At 39.1% G+C, this 17,419-nt stretch overlaps 1 protein-coding gene across 2 annotated transcripts in view; it reads left to right on the top strand.

Annotated features, from left to right (window-relative positions):
• The window catches only part of FBXL20 (F-box and leucine rich repeat protein 20), a 188,948-nt gene that overhangs the window by 67,705 nt on the left and 103,824 nt on the right, over positions 1–17,419 (top strand). For both annotated transcript variants that reach the window (XM_053697937.1, XM_053697945.1), the window contains exons 2-4: positions 2,914–2,975; positions 3,138–3,192; positions 3,286–3,360. In XM_053697937.1, the coding sequence (XP_053553912.1) occupies positions 2,914–2,975; positions 3,138–3,192; positions 3,286–3,360 (192 nt within the window). The remainder of the gene's footprint in view (positions 1–2,913; positions 2,976–3,137; positions 3,193–3,285; positions 3,361–17,419) is intronic.

The following is a 17,419-nucleotide window of genomic DNA, read 5'->3' as shown; positions in this document are numbered from 1 at the left end:
GCAAGAGTCCATGAGGCCCACCCTTTTTATGGTGGTTATGTTTTTTTTTTTTATAAAAGCACAATTATATTTCCAGTTCTCTTTTTGTATGCTTTTTTTTTTTTACTCCTTTTTTTATCACCTCACTACTTGGATATTAGTTAAACTGAATTGTGGGTGTGGTGAGGGGTGTATTTATAGGCATTTGAGGTTTGGGAAACTTTGCCTCCTCCTGGTAGGATTGTATATCCCATACGTCACTAGCTCATGGACTCTTGCCAATATGAAAGAAATTAATTTATCAGGTAAGTTCTTACATAAATTATGTTTTTACTTATTGCAAAGCTACAAAAATTCACGTTGTTAAACGAAAAAGCCATGGCTACAGTTTTCTATGGTATAATCGGTTAAGTTTAGGTTGACACATGTAAATTGTATTGCTATTCAATACTGTATAAATGTATTGTTTACAATGCACATAGTGATGCTGCTTTTAAAATTCCACCAGTGTCAGGGGAAGTTTAGTAAAATTCCTCTTGACAAGACTGCCTTCAAAAACTTATTTCAGCCCTTTATAACCTTTCACAGCCAATCTCCATCACAAGTTAGATCACTTTTTAAAATATCGCTTTTTAATGATGCTTTTCTCACTGGGCCCTTAAAGGTACAATCTACAATATAATTTGTATTGTTTTAAAAGATGCATAATAACTTTTTACCCATTCCCCAGTTTTGCAAAACCAACACTGTTATATTAATATACTTTTTACCTCTGTGATTACCTTGTATCTAAGACCCTTCTGACAGCCCCCTGATCACATGACTTTTTATTTATTATCTATTGACTTGCATTTAGCATTGTGTTGTGCTAACTTTTAAATAACTCCCTGTGCCTGAACACAGTGTTGTCTATATGGCCCACAGTCTCTTGTTGTGAAAAGCAATTTAAAAAGCATGTGTTAAGAGGCAGCCCTCAAGGGCTTAGAAATTAGCATATGAGCCTACCTAGGTTTTGTTTCAACTAAGAATACCAAGAAAACAAAGCAAATTTGATGATAAAAGTAAATTGGATAGTTGATTAACATTACAAGTCCTATCTGATTAATGAAGGTTTAATTTTGACTAGACTATCCCTTTAATGAGACCAGATTGCTTTCATCCTCTACTCCAAAATGCGTTTCTCACATGGAAGCACATAATGGAGGAGTAAAAGGTGTTTTAAAGGGTCAGTGAACTCAATTTATTTCTTTTGTGATTCAGATAGAGCATGCAATTTTAAGCAACTTTCTATTTTACTCATATTAATCATTTTTTCTTCGTTCTCTTGCTATCTTTATTTGAAAAAGACATCTAAGCTTTTTTTTTGTTTCAGAACTCTGGACAGCACTTTTTTATTGGTGGATGAATTTATCCACCAATCAGCAAGAACAACCCAGGTTGTTCACCAAAAATGGGTCGGCATCTGAACTTACATTCTTGCATTTCAAATAAAGATACCAATAGAATGAAGAAAATTTGATAATATGAGAAAATTAGAGAGTTGCTTAAAATTGCATCCTCTATCTGAATCGCAAAAGAAAAAAATTTGGGTTCAGCTGTTTTAGAGGGAACTAGTGAGTTTGGGTAAAAGTATGACCCCAACTTCCGGTCCTATCAAGTCCTGCTGGAAAAAAGCATTTCTGCTGTTTTGTGTAAAAAATAAATAACAAACATTTAAGTGTATGAGTTTGGAGGGTATAAGTGGTTGATCGGGAGTTTATAAAAACAACTTGCCTTTTTATATATACTGTATAATATGTTTAAAATATAACATTTCAACAGGCACTCTGATATACTAGTAGTATATATGTTCCCTTCTGTATTTTTTATAATCAATAGCTCCCTGAACCTCTACTTACTCTTCGGTTGACACTTTGAACCCTATTTTCACCATTTAATTTAGTTAAATTGCATGTTTTTGAAATCCTGTTTTTGTGTTTACAGTGTTGTATTATTTTAAGTGTTTATTCCTCAACAATTCAAATCCTTGAGGGGACATAACTTTATAAACAAATGTTTATACTACTAAACAATTATATGGAGGGGGCAGTATGCGAGTCATTTGGTTTTATATGATGGATTTTTTAATATTGGGTATTTGTGTGTTTTTTTTGTTTTTTGTTTTTTTTTTGTCTCAATACCGTGCACCTGGGTAATGCATCTTCCTATCTCATACACAGAAACAGGAAGATCTGTCTGCAGACTCTCTCACACTAATAAGGATTGAGCTTTAATCTGCTTTTCATTATCTTACTTGCTGTCCCTTCCCCCTTATCTCCTAAAATGGTTATTCTTTAGATTGTCAGCTTTGCTGGCCATCACAAACTGTGTGCATGTGTTAAATAAAATGACTACTTTACAATGATACTGAATTTAATATCCACATAATTAAATTATGTATTTAAAGGACAGTACACCTTGTAGTTACCAGACATTTATATTGTGTTGCTATAAAATAACATATCAACCAAGTTTTTTTTTTTTTTTACCCTTTAACAGCTGATATACCATGTACGTTGGTTGTTGTTTTTCTTGGAAGCAACGCTACGTCCCAGTGCCATATGTTATAAAAATAATTATTTTGCAGTTATCTGATAAAAGACAATTAGGGACTGATATGTAGCAGTGTTAGCCTGGAAGACAGTAGGCTGCATTTTAAGTTCTGAGAACTTGAAATTGCTCAATTTGGCAGAGCTAAATTACATGAAAGTGGGGCAAAATAAATAATGCAAATAGATTGCAACGTTAGTGTAAAGTTGTAGTTATGCATAACTAAAGATTTTATATAAAAAATTTCAAGGTGTTAACTGTCCATTTAAGAAATGAAAATCATATTGATTCGTTCATACTTGTCATATTATTGATTTTCAATATATATTCCTTTTTTTTTTTCAGATGTTCTCAAACAATGATGAGGCTCTGATCAATAAAAAGCTTCCAAAGGAACTGTTGCTCAGGTGAGAGCATTATTACACACTATGTCCCTGTTGGGTAACATTGGGGTAGTGTAAAATGACCCTCTAGGTTGGGAATTTATGGCTATTGTGCCTAGACTTTTAGACTTGCACAGGTACAAAGCAATGGTGCCCATGGGTAACTAATGATCTGTTTTCCCTTAGGATCTTCTCCTTTCTAGATGTTGTCACCTTGTGTCGGTGTGCCCAAGTTTCTAGGGTGAGTTTGATTTTGTGCAGTCATACCCTTTTGGATTTTGTTTGTTTCTCCTTCCCTCATCATTTCTCTAACAGTCCTTTTTTATGCTTCCAGGCATGGAATGTCCTTGCTCTAGATGGTAGCAACTGGCAGAGAATTGACCTGTTCGATTTCCAAAGAGATATTGAGGTACCAAGTTGACACCCATTTTTGATATACAGTTTTGTCATAATTCAATATCAAGGATTTTTTAACTCAGCCTTTAATAGGCTGGGACTCACTTACATATGCATTTCTACATTCTCGTTGCTCCCCATCTACCAAATATACATTTTGTACACCGTTTCCCTTTTCCTTACTTAGGAGTACCCCATCTATAAATTCTTAAAGTTGCCTGCACTTTACTTGTTCTTAAACAATGAAGTTTCTGGGCAGCCATAATATGTCAGCTAACCACCGAAGGAGCTTGATAAAGGTGGCTACTGCAATATTGTATCATAAACGGGCAGAAGCGGAAAAACAGCACTGCTAAACTGTGCTCGTGAACACAAGGGACACTGCCAAGTCCTGGAATAGTACCAATATTCAAAGAGGTCCACAGCACCAAATATCTTGAAAAAATCTTTATTTAAGATGGTAAAAAAGCGACGTTTCAGGGGTAGTCCCCTTAGTCATGCTATGAGTTTCAATATGTGTACACACAGGTTTTAAACCTTCATTTTTCACGCCAGACAGCCTCTGGCTGTACAACGTCTCCCTCTAGTGGGCTTTCTTTGCAACAGTTTCTATAGCCATAAAAACATTTTTTTAACAATGTAGGCATAATGTTTGCACATGTCAATGTATATCGCCATGGCAGAGTATACAAGTGGCGATATGGTCACCACGGCAATCGATCAGCACAAACCAGAGGGAAACGAAGAGCCAATCATCAGAGAGGTAAACAACACCGTCATGGGGGTGGGGCTAGTGGATCTAGCACACCGTATACGTCTATGGATAGATCCTCCTCTTTTCCTTTAGAGCAGTGCGGCGGCGAGGAAGATATTGCCAGGGGGGCTGCAAACACAGTAAGCAGTATGCCATCTGGGGAGTGAGGAAGTCTGATCGCAAAACGAAAATAGACTAGAAACAGTGACGGACCTAGAGACTGTGGTAACTATATCAAGTTACACTTTGTCTAAAGAAGAAAATGCTTTGTTTGGCACTATCAAAAGAAGGACTTTTTCGAACTTGATAAAGATTAGCAGAGACTCTAGAAATATAAAACTTAAGATCTGATTTAATAATAGTGATAACAATGAATAAGTTATTAACCATGTAAATAAATAAGAATGGTCTTTGCAATCTCTAGGATTGAGGAAAAAAGATACTTTTAACCCTAGTATTAATAATTACAGCATTAATAACGTTATAAATTTGGTGGAAAAAGAAATTAAGGAACTAAGGGTAAAGCAAAAATGATAGACATCTAACACATAAATGGGAGGGAGGACGACTCAAAAAACATACTAACTTTACTATAGAAGACTCTAGAGCACTCGATAAATTGAAAAAGAATAGGGAAATAATTTTAAAAGGGGCGGATAAGGGAGATGCAATCATAGTAATGGATAAAACATACTATATTGATGAAATACAGATTCAGTTAAAAGATGTTAACACCTATATGAAAATTAACAATAATCCTCTCATAAAGATACAGAAAGAGATAGACTATTCTTAAGAAAGCATTCGATAAAGGGATTATAAATAAAAAATTGTCTTATTTTCTATATATCACTGCACCCCGTAACCCTGTCTTTTTTTTTTTTTTACACAGTCCCAAAAGTTCATAAAAACATTGAAAAGCCCCCTTGGTGACTTATTGTCTCAAGTGTAAGTTCAGTATATACCAATAGATCTATATTTATTGATAAGATACTACAACCAGGGGTAATAAAAATGTCTAGCTATTTGAAAGATACAAATCACTTTCTGGAAAAAGCCAAGCAATTGGAATTGGGCTCAGATAGATACTTGCTGTTCACCATGGATGTGAAAAGTCTTTATACCTCCATTAAACATGAGACTGGTATAGCCATGATTTAAAAGAATCTATTGGTCAACAGCAAGTACTCCCATGCACAATGTGACTTTAGAGAACAATTTCTCAGGTTAATTCTTTACTGGAATAATGTTTTATTTCAGGACGAGTGGTATATACAAACAAAAGGGACTGCTATGGGTTCCAATGTGGCCCCATCATACGCCAACCTCTTTATAAACGAATTTGAGGAGAGGATTGTCTATGAAAATGAGAAATTCGGAGAACATGGAGCAATATGGTGGCGGTATATGGACGACGTGTTTGGCGTGTGGTGGGGTGACATTGGAACCCTAGAGGACTTGGTAAGAGAATTAAATTCTATGGTAAGGGGTCTAGAATTCACTGTAACGTATAGTGAGGAGTCGGTATCTTTTTTTTTTTAGATACAAAGGTCTACAAAAATGGTAACAGTTTAAGTTTTGACTTGTATGTCAAAGATACAGATACAAAAACTTTACTCCATTATGACGGCTTCCACCCTAGAAATTTGGTTAATTCCCTACCCAAGAGTCAGCTCCTTAGAGTAAAGCGAATAGTAAGCAATGAGAAAAACTGTGAAACTAGAATGCAGGAAATGGTCAAAAAAATCAGAGATAGAGGGTATCTCCTCAGTTTAATCCAGAGCAAAATGGAAGAAATAAACAATCTCACATGTAAAAAGGCTATAAAGGGAAAAGACAACAGGATGATATTTGTATCACAATATAGTCCTCTTAGTGATAGTCTCTAATATTATAAGAAAGAACTGGCATATTCTGAGTGGATGTAATCAACAATTGTCTCAATTTAAAGATCCACTATTAATGGCATATAGAAGGGTCAAAAGTATAAAAGATCATTTAATAAAAACTGATGTGGGCCCTGGTAAGTAATTTTAAGCAGTCATTGCTAGGTTACAAACGAAAAGGAAGTTACCCCTGTTTGAACTGCATGAGTTGCAGTTCGATCATTAAGGGTCTCAACTTTTATCATCCACATAGTGGTAAAAAGTTTGACATCAATGGATTCTATACATTGAAAGTACCGATGTGGTATACCTTATAAAATGTCTATGTTGACTTGTTTACTTAGGAGAGACCACTTGTAAAGTAAGAGATCGGATGAGCCAGCACAACTCGAATATTAGATGCAGGAATCTAGAGGCTCCCCTGTCAAAGCATTTCCTGGAAAAAGGCCATGGCATAAGCCAATTAAAATGGCAAGTCATTGACCATATCAAAATCCCTAGGAATGGCATGGACAGGGAGAAACTTTTACAACAAAAAGAAATGTGGTGGATACATAAACTTGAAACATTATCTCCTTAAGGTCTTAATAAGGACTATGACTTAGCCTGTTTTTTCTAACAGTTTTTTTTTCAATTTTTTTTCCAGATGCAGTATTTTCAAAACATTGTCCAGCTAGCTCACAGTCCAATGTTATGTTTCACTACACTATTGAGAAAGTGGTAAAATAAATGTTAATTTTTTTTTTCTCTAACCCATGTATATATGTACAGGTATTTTGCTATTATGCTTTCCAACTATGTATAGTGTGTGTTTATCAGAGATATACATTGATATGTGCAAACATTATGCCTACATTACAAAAATGTTTTTATGGCTATAGAAACGGTTGCAAAGAAAGCCCACTAGAGGGAACCGTTGTACAGCCAGAGGCTGTCTGGCGCGAGAAATGAAGGTTTAAAAGCTGTGTACACACACATTGTAACTCATAGCATGACTAAGGGGACTACCCCTGAAATGTCGCTTTTCTTTCATGTAATTGGCAAGAGTCCATGAGCTAGTGACGTATGGGATATACAGTCCTACCAGGAGGGGCAAAGTTTACCAAACCTCAAAATGCCTATAAATACACCCCTCACCACACCCACAATTCAGTTTTACAAACTTTGCCTCCTATGGAGGCGGTGAAGTAAGTTTGTGCTTGATTTTCTATGTTAATATGCGATTCTCAGCATTTTGAAGCCCGATTCCTCTCAGAGTACAGTGAATGTCAGAGGGATGTGAAGGGAGTAACACCTATTGAATTCTATGTTTTTTCTCGCAGGAAATCTTTTTTTTATAGGTTCCCTTTTATCGGTCGTAGAGATTAATCTCCTACCTCCCTTTTGCAGATCAACGATATACTCTCATATTCCATTACCTCTACTGATAGCCAAACTAGTACTGAAACGGTTATCTACTATATGTGGATGAGTGTCTTTCAGTAAGTATGTTTTCATTACTTAAGACACTCTCAGCTATGGTTTGGCACTTTATGTATTTATATAAAGTTCTAAATATATGTATTGTACTTATATTTGCCATGAGTCAGGTTTATGTATATTTCCTTTTGCAGTTTCATATTTGGGGAAAAAACATATTTAGGAAAATATTTTTCTTACCTGGGGTATAGTCTTTTTATCAAATTGACTGCTTATTCATTAAATTTTCTCAAAATGCTGATGCTTAACTTATGCAATTATGGCATAAATGGTTGTAAATGCTTCTCTGGGATCCCCTTTGTTCAGAAATAGCAGACTTATATGGCTTTGGCGTTGCTTTTTGGTAATTAGAAGGCTGCTAAATGCCACTGCGCACCACACGTGTTTTATGCCCAGCAGTGAAGGGGTTAATTAGGGAGCATGTAGTGTTAATTTAAGCTTAAGTGTAGTAGACGACTCAAAGTATTGATCTAGGTCTATTTTGGTATATTTAATGCCACCATTTCACCGCCAAATGCGATCAAATTTAAAAAAAACTTAAATTTTTTCGCAATTTTAGGTTTCTCACTGAAATTATTTACAAACAGCTTGTGCAATTATGGCACAAATGGTTGTAAATGCTTCTCTGGGATCCCCTTTGTTCAGAAATAGCAGACATATGACTTTGGCGTTGCTTTCTGGTAATTAGAAGGCCGCTAAATGTTGCTGCGCATCACACGTGTATTATGGCTAGCAGTGAAGGGGTTAATTAGGTAGTTTGTAGGGAGCTTGCAGGGTTAATTTTAGCTTTAGTGTAGAGATCAGCCTCCCACCTGACACATCAGACCCCCTGATCCCTCCCAAACAGCTCCCTTCCCTTCCCCACCACACAATTGTCCCCGCCATCTTAAGTACTGGCAGAAAGTCTGCCAGTACTAAAATAAAAGGTTTTTTTTTTTTTTAGCATATTTAAATATGCTGTTTTGTAGCCCCCCCTTAGCCCCCAACCTCCCTGATTCCCCCCCCCCCAAAACAGCTCTCTAACCCTCCTCATCTGCCTTATTGGCGGCCATCTTGGGTACTGGCAGCTGTCTGCCAGTACCTAGTTTGTAAAAAAATAAATAAAAAAAAAGTAGTTTTTTTTTTTTTTTGTTTTTTTCGTTTTTTTTTTCTTGTAGAGTAGCTCCCCCCACCCCCTTCCTGAACTTTTTTTTTTTTTTTTTTTTTTTAATTTTTATTCTATTTTTTAAAAAAATTTGTACACCAACTTTTTCTGTAGTGTAGCGGTTTCCACCTGCTCCCTCCCCGTGCACGCGCGTCCCTGCGCGCCCCCGGACATCCCTGCCCACGATCACGCCCCTCTCCACATCACTGATGGCCGCCACCCGCCTCCCACACAGGCTCCCACCCGCCAACGATACCGGCCATCGATGTCTGGTGCAGAGAGGGCCACAGAGTGGCTCCCTCTGCATCGGATGGCCAAGGGGTGTTATTGCAGGATGCTTCGATATCGAGGCATCACTGCAATAACCTGGAAGCGAGCAGGATCGCTTCCAACCGCTTTAAAAGACCAGCGACGTATCCTGTACGAAATTAGGGGTTTAAGACCAGGGTGTGTGCGACGTACCCTGTACGACACGCGTCGTTAAGGGGTTAAGAAAATGTTTCCCATATCTGACACCATTCGGGATTCATGGCAGTTGGTCCCTAAGGTGGAGGGAGCTATTTCTACCCTGGCTAAGCGTACAACTATACTTATTGAGGACAGTTGTGCTTTCAAAGATCCTATGGATAAAAAATTAGAGGGTCTTCTAAAGAAAATATTTATTCATCGGGGTTTTCTTCTGCAACTTATAGCGTGCATTGTTCCTGTAACTACTGCAGCTGCTTTTTGGTTCGAGGCTTTAGAGGAGGCTCTTAAGGTTGAGACCCCATTAGAGGATATTTTGGATAGAATTAGAGCTCTCAAGCTAGCTAATTCTTTTATTACAGATGCCGCTTTTCAACTGGCTAAATTAGCGGCCAAAAATTCAGGTTTTGCCATTTTAGCGCGCAGAGCGTTATGGCTTAAGTCCTGGTCTGCTGATGTTTCATCAAAATCTAAGCATTTAGCTATTCCTTTCAAGGGTAAGACCCTATTCGGGCCTGAACTGAAGGAGATAATTTCCGACATCACTGGAGGAAAAGGCCATGCCCTTCCTCAGGATAAGACAAATAAGATGAGGACCAAACAAAATAATTTTCGTTCCTTTCGAAACTTCAAAGGTGGTCCTCCTACCTCCTCCCCTGCCACAAAGCAGGAGGGGAATTTTGCTCAATCCAAGTCTGTCTGGAGACCTAACCAGACCTGGAATAAAGGTAAACAGGCCAAGAAGCCCGCTGCTGCTACCAAGACAGCATGAAGGGGCAGCCCCCGATCCGGGACCGGATCTAGTAGGGGGCAGACTTTCTCTCTTCGCTCAGGCTTGGGCAACAGACGTTCAAGATTCCTGGGCATTAGAAATTGTGACCCAGGGGTATCTTCTAGAATTCAAAGATTCTCCTCCAAGGGGGAGATTTCATCTTTCACGATTGTCTGTAAACCAGATAAAAAGAGAGGCGTTCTTACGCTGTGTAGAAGACCTATATACTATGGGTGTAACCCACCCAGTTCCAAAAGCAGAACAGGGGCAGGGGTTTTACTCCAATCTGTTCGTGGTTCCCAAAAAAGAGGGAACCTTCAGACCGATTTTAGATCTCAAGATCCTAAACAAATTTCTCAGAGTCCCATCCTTCAAGATGGAGACCATTCGGACTATTTTACCAATGATCCAGGAGGGTCAATATATGACCACCGTGGATTTGAAGGATTCATATCTTCACATTCCTATCCACAAAGATCATCACCAGTTCCTCAGGTTTGCCTTCCTGGACAAACATTACCAGTTTGTGGCTCTTCCCTTCGGGTTGGCCACAACTCCCAGAATTTTCACAAAAGTGCTAGGGTCCCTTCTGGCGGTTCTAAGGCCGCGGGGCATAGCAGTGGTGCCTTATCTGGACGATATCTTAATTCAGGCGTCAACTTACCAACTAGCAAAATCTCACACGGACATTTTGTTGGCTTTTCTAAGATCTCACGGGTGCAAGGTGACCGTACAAAAGAGTTCACTTATCCCTCTCACAAGAGTTCCATTCCTGGGAACTCTGATAGATTCGGCAAACATGAAAATTTTTCTGATGGAGGTCAGAAAATCAAAGATTTTAAACACCTGCCGAGCACTTCATTCCTTTCCTCGGCCGTCAGTGGCTCAGTGTATGGAGGTAATTGGACTAATGGTAGCGGAAATGGACATAGTTCCGTTTGCTCGCTGGCATCTCAGACCACTGCAACTATGCATGCTCAAACAGTGGAATGGGGATTATGCAAATTTATCTCCTCAGATAAATCTGGATCAAGAGACCAGAGACTCTCTTCTTTGGTGGTTGTCACAGGATCATCTGTCCCAGGGAATGTGTTTCCGCAGGCCAGCTTGGGTCATAGTGACGACGGGCGCCAGCCTATTGGGCTGGGGTGCAGTGTGGAATTCCCTGAAAGCACAGGGTGTGTGGACTCAGGAGGAGGCTCTCCTTCCAATAAATATTCTAGAACTGAGAGCGATATTCAACGCGCTTTAGGCATGGCCTCAGCTGGCTTCGGCCAGATTCGTAAGATTCCAGTCGGACAATATCACGATTGTAGCATATATCGGTCATCAAGGGGGAACAAAGAGTTCTCTAGCGATGATAGAGATTTCCAAAATAATTCAATGGGCAGAGACTCACACTTGCCATCTATCAGCAATCTGTATCGCAGGAGTGGAGAACTGGGAAGCGGATTTTCTAAGTCGTCAGACTTTTCATCCGGGGGAGTGGGAGCTCCATACGGAGGTGTTTGCACAATTGATTCATCAATGGGGCACACCAGAAGTGGATCTGATAGCATCTCATCAGAATGCCAAACTTCCTTGTTACAGGTCCAGATCAAGGAATCCCCAAGCAGTACTGATAGATGCTCTAGCAGTACCTTGGTCGTTCAACTTGGCTTATGTGTTTCCACCATTTCCTCTCCTTCCTCATCTGATTGCCAGAATCAAACAGGAGAGAGCTTCGGTGATTTTGATAGCACCTGCGTGGCCACGCAGGACTTGGTATGCACACCTGGTGGAAATGTCATCTTTGCCACTGAGACAGGACCTTCTCATTCAAGGTCCGTTCCAGCATCCAAATCTAATTTCTCTGCGGCTGACTGCCTGGAGATTGAGCGCTTGATTTTATCCAAGCGGGGATTCTGAGTCGGTCATAGATACCTTGATTCAGGCTCGAAAGCCTGTTACTAGGAAAATTTACCATAAGATATGGCGTAAATATCTTTATTGGTGTGAATCCAAAGGCTACTCGTGGAATAAGATCAGGATTCCTAGGATTTTTTCCTTTCTCCAAGAAGGATTGGAGAAGGGGTTATCAGCTAGTTCCTTAAAGGAACGGATATCTGCTTTATCAATTTTACTGCACAAGCGTCTGGCAGATGTTCCAGACGTTCAGTCGTTTTGTCAGGCTTTGGTTAGAATTAAAGTGAAGGTAAAGTTTTACCGCTCTCTATACACCAATCAATTGGTCATATCTTCATTTACTAAGTCGCTAAGCTTTTGTCACATCGATTATATATTTATGTAAAAAAAAACTTTTCTTTTTCACTATCGTTACCTTCCTAACTCCTCCCCACAGCCATTTCCTTATTTTAGAGACTGACGTACAGAGCAGTCTCCAACGCGCGTTCACAAGGAATGCAACAAACTGCGCATGCGCATAGCGTAGTCCACTCATGGCAATAATTAATATGTCAATTCTCATAATATAAACAATGGAAGAGTTTCCCAGACTGTATCTGAAATGTCCCAAATAAATGCAGCGTTTAAATCCTGTACATAAGGTAGGGGTAATCCACAGGCAACAATTAAAAGTCTCTTACAAGCGGTATAATCCTCAGCAGTATTCAGCACACTACACCCCCCCAATGAAATATGACATAGGTTACCACCTACTCCGCTATAGTGGATGCCTATCACTCACCCTTCTGCCAATGTCCACAGCTCGTCAAACGTCCGGTAGTCGCATCTGGAGCATATGGGTTTAGCCCAAACACTAGGCGTGTGCACCGTCTGTGTTCCTCCAGCTCATCCGTCCAGGCACCGGGACTTGGCGTCAACAAGGGGGTGTGTGCGAATCTGCGAGCCCATTGGCTGAACCGCTCAGCTGTGACTTTGGTAGTGCCGATGTGAGCCGCTTCTTGAATGAAGTTATCTCCCCAAACAGACAGGAACGGAGACAGAGTGGGTAGAGGCTGCAAAAAGGATTCCTTGTAATCCCGGTATAAAAATATAAATAGAAAAAGAACGCAGACCAATAGCCGAAACTAGTCAGAGCTTTTACCATTGTCCTGAATTTTCTTGTTGCTGGAAATTTTTAATTTTTGACCTAATTAATGATTAACTTTTAACAGGAGGAGGTCTGCGTTCTTTTTCTATTTATACGCGAAACGGTAGCGCTCTTGTATTGCAAGTCCGATAATAAAAATGAAACGCGTGCACAGATCATCCGGAATGCGGATGACGTAGATTGACGGCCACCTAACGGCCAGAATTTCAATTGGATGAAAAGAAAATGTGACCAAACAAAAAAAAATTAAATTACGGGTTGACATCGGCAAAGTTAAAAATGTGAGTATAAACCGGAAAAAAAGACTTTATTATTTGAAATTGAAAAAAATTATGACTTAAACTCATATTAATTTGGGTCAACAAGTGATATTAGACTGTGAAATAGAGTTAACTTTACCTTCACTTTAAGCCTGTGTTTAAACCTATTGCTCCGCCATGGAGTTTGAATTTAGTTCTTTCAGTTCTTCAAGGGGTTCTGTTTGAACCTATGCATTCCATAGATATTAAGCTTTTATCTTGGAAAGTTCTGTTTTTAGTTGCTATCTCTTCGGCTCGAAGAGTATCTGAACTATCTGCATTGCAATGCGACTCACCTTATCTTATTTTCCATTCTGATAAGGTGGTTTTGCGTACCAAACCTGGATTCCTTCCTAGGGTTGTTACTAATTAGAATATTAATCAGGAAATTGTTGTTCCTTCTCTGTGTCCTAATCCTTCCTCTAAGAAGTAGCGTCTGTTACACAACTTGGACGTGGTTCGTGCTTTGAAGTTTTACTTGCAAGCAACCAAAGATTTCTGTCAAACCTCTTCTCTGTTTGTTGTCTATTCTGGAAGACGTAGAGGTCTAAAAGCTACTGCTACCTCTCTTTCTTTTTGACTGAAAAGCATCATCCGTTTGGCATACGAGACTGCTGGACAGGATTACAGCTCACTCTACTAGAGCGGTGGCTTCCACATAGGCTTTTAAAAATGATGCTTCTGTTGAACAGATTTGTAAGGCTGCGACTTGGTCTTCACTTCATACCTTTTCCAAATTTTACAAATTTGATACTTTTGCTTCTTCGGAGGCTATTTTTGGGAGAAAAGTTCTTCAAGCAGTGGTGCCTTCTGTTTAGGCATCTGTCTTGTCCCTCCCGTTCATCCGTGTCCTGTAGCTTTGGTATTGTATCCCACAAGTAAAGGATGAATCCGTGGACTCGTCGTATCTTATAGAAGAAAAGTTAATTTATGCTTACCTGATAAATTGATTTCTTCTATGATACGACAAGTCCACGGCCCACCCTGTGATTTTAAGACAGATTATATTTTTTGATTTAAAACTTCAGTCACCTCTGCACCTTTTAGTTTCTCCTTTTTCTTCCTATACCTTCAGTCGAATGACTGGGGGTGGAGTCAAGGGAGGAGCTATATAGACAGCTCTGTTGTGGTGATCTTTGCCACTTCCTGTTAGCAGGAGGATAATATCCCACAAGTAAAGGATGAATCCGTGGACTCGTCGTATCATAAAAGAAATCAATTTATCAGGTAAGCATAAATTTACTTTTCTATGTCAGAGGGCTATGCTGTTTGCATTTTTTTTCCCATTCCTGAAACTGCCATATAAGGAAATTGATAATTTTGTTTTATATGTTGTTTTTTTTTCTCTTACATTTGCAAGATGTCTCAATCTGATCCTGTCTCGGAAACCACTGTTGGAACCTTGCTGCCTGATAGCAGTTCTACCAAAGCTAAGTGTATCTGTTGTAAATTTGTGGAGATTGTATCTCCAGCTGTGGTATGTAATAGTTGTCATGATAAGCTTTTACATGCAGAGAATGTGTCCATCAGTAATAGTACAATGCCGTTTGTTCCTTTTTAACATCTAATGTACATGATATCCCTGTGAATATAATTTTTTTTATTGCTGATGCGTTTCAGAAGACTTTTGTCTGCTATCCCGCCTTCTAATAAAAGTAAAAGGTCTTTTAAAACTTCTCATAAAGTTGATGAAATTTCAAATAACCGACAACATACTGAATTATCCTCCTCTGAGGATCTATCTGATTCAGAAGATCCTACCTCAGATATTGACACTGACAAATCTACTTATTTATTTAAAATGGGGTATATTCGTTCCTTGTTAAGAGGTATTGATTACGTTGGATATTGAGGAAACTAGTCCTTGATACTAAAACTAGTAAACGTTTAAATTCTGTTTATAAACCTCCTGTGGTTACTCCAGAGGTTTTTCCAGTTCCTGATGCTATTTCTGATATGATTTCTAAGGAATAGAATAGGCCTTGTACTTTTATTCCTTCTTCAAGGTTTACATTTTTTTATCCTTTGCCAGCAGTTAGATTGGAGTTTTGGGTTTGAGTTGATGGGGCTATTTCTACTCTTACCAAACGTACTAATATTCCTATGGAAGATAGTACTTCCTTTAAGGACCCTTTAGATAGGAAACTTGAATCTTATCTAAGGAAAGCCTATTTATATTCTGGCTATCTTCTCAGGCCTGCCATTTCTATGGCTGATGTTGCAGCTGCATCAACTTTTTGGTTGGAAAGTTTAGCGCAACAGGAAACAGATCCTGATTTGTCTAGCATTGTTCGCTTGCTTCAACATACTAATCATTTTATTTGTGATACCATTTTTGATATCTTCAAAATTGATGTTAAATCTATGCGTTTAGCTATTTTAGCTAGTAGAGCTTTGTGGCTTAAATATTGGAATTCTGACATGGTATCTAAGTCTAGATTACTATCTTTCTTTCCAAAGTAATAATTTATTTGGTTCCCATTTGGATTCAATTATTTCAACTGTCACTGGGGAGAAGGGAGTTTTTTTGCTTCAGGATTAAAGACCTAAGGGTAAATCTAAAGCTTCTAACCGTTTTTGTTCCTTTCGACAAAATAAGGAACAGAAACCCAATCCTTCCCCCAAAGAACCTGGTTCCAGTTGGAATAAACCCACGCCGTTTAAGAAACCAAAGCCAGCCCCCAAGTCTGTATGAAGGTGCGGCCCTCATTCCAGCTCAGCTGGTAGGGGGCAGATTAAGATTCTTCAAAGTATTTGGGCAGATTCTGTCTAAAATCAATGGATTCAGAGTATTGTCTCTCAAGGGTACCGAATAGGATTCAGAGTAAGACCTCCTGTGAGAAGATTTTTTTTCTCTCACACATCCCAGCAAATCCAGTAAAGGCTCAGGCTTTTCTGAAGTGTGTTTCAGACCTGGAGCTTTCAGGGGTAATACCAGTTCCGTTTCAAGAACAGGGTCTGGGATTTTATTCAAATCCTATTCATTTTCCCAAAAAAAGAAAATTCATTCAGGCCGGTTATGGATCTGAAAATTTTGAATCGTTATGTAAGAGTGCCAACTTTCAAAATGGTGACTATAAGGACTATTGTGCCTTTTGTTCAGCAAGGGCATTATATGTCCACGATAGACTTACAGGATGCATATCTTCATATTCCAATTCATCCAGACCACTATCCGTTTCTGAGATTCTCTTTTCTAGACAAGCATTACCAATTTGTCGCTCTTCCATTTGGCCTAGCGACAGCTCCAAGAATCTTTTCAAAGGTTCTTGGTGCCCTACTCTCTGTAATCAGAGAACTGGGTATTGCGGTGTTTCCTTATTTGGACGATATCTTGGTACTAGCTCAGTCTTTACATTCTGCAGAATCTCACACGAATCAACTAGTGTTGTTTCTTCAAAGACCTGGTTGGAGGATCATTTTACCAAAAAGTTCATTGATTCCTCAGACAAGGGTCACCTTTTTAGGTTTCCAGATAGATTTAGTGTCCATGACTGTCTCTAACAGACAAGAGACGATTTAAAATTGGTTTCAGCTTGTCTGAACCTTCAGTCTCAATCATTCCCTTCAGTGGCTATGTGCATGGAGGTTTTAGGTCTCATGACTGCAGCATCGGACCTGATCCCCTTTGCTCGTTTTTATATGAGACCTCTCCAGCTTTGTATGCTGAATCAATGATGCAGGGATTATACAAATATATCACAATTAATATTCTTAAATCCCAATGTTCGACTCTTTCTCACCTGGTGGTTAGATCGCCATCGTTTAATTCAAGGCTTCTTTTGTTCGTCCAACCTGGACTGTGATCACAACAGATGCAAATCTTTCAGGTTGGGGAGCTGTCTAGGGATCTCTGACAGCACAAGGGGTTTGGAAATCTCAAGAGGCAAGGTTACCAATCAATATTTTAGAACTCCGTGCTATTTTCAGGGCTCTTCAGGTTTGGTCTCTGTTGAAGAGAGAACCATTCATTTGTTTTCAGACAGACAATATCACAAATGTGGCATATGTCAATCATCAGGGTGGGACTCACAGTCCACAAGCTATGAAAGAAGTATCTTGGATACTTTCTTGGGCGGAATCCAGCTCCTGTCTTATTTCTGCGGTTCATATCCCAGGTGTAGACAGTTGGGAAGCGGATTATCTCAGCCGTCAGACTTTACATCCAGTTGAGTGGTCGCTCCATCCAGATGTATTTTCTCAGATTGTTCAGATGTGGGG

The sequence above is a fragment of the Bombina bombina genome, chromosome 1 (genome assembly GCF_027579735.1).
Source record: "Bombina bombina isolate aBomBom1 chromosome 1, aBomBom1.pri, whole genome shotgun sequence".
Taxonomy (NCBI): domain Eukaryota; kingdom Metazoa; phylum Chordata; class Amphibia; order Anura; family Bombinatoridae; genus Bombina; species Bombina bombina.
This window is presented reverse-complemented; position numbering and strand designations above follow the sequence as displayed.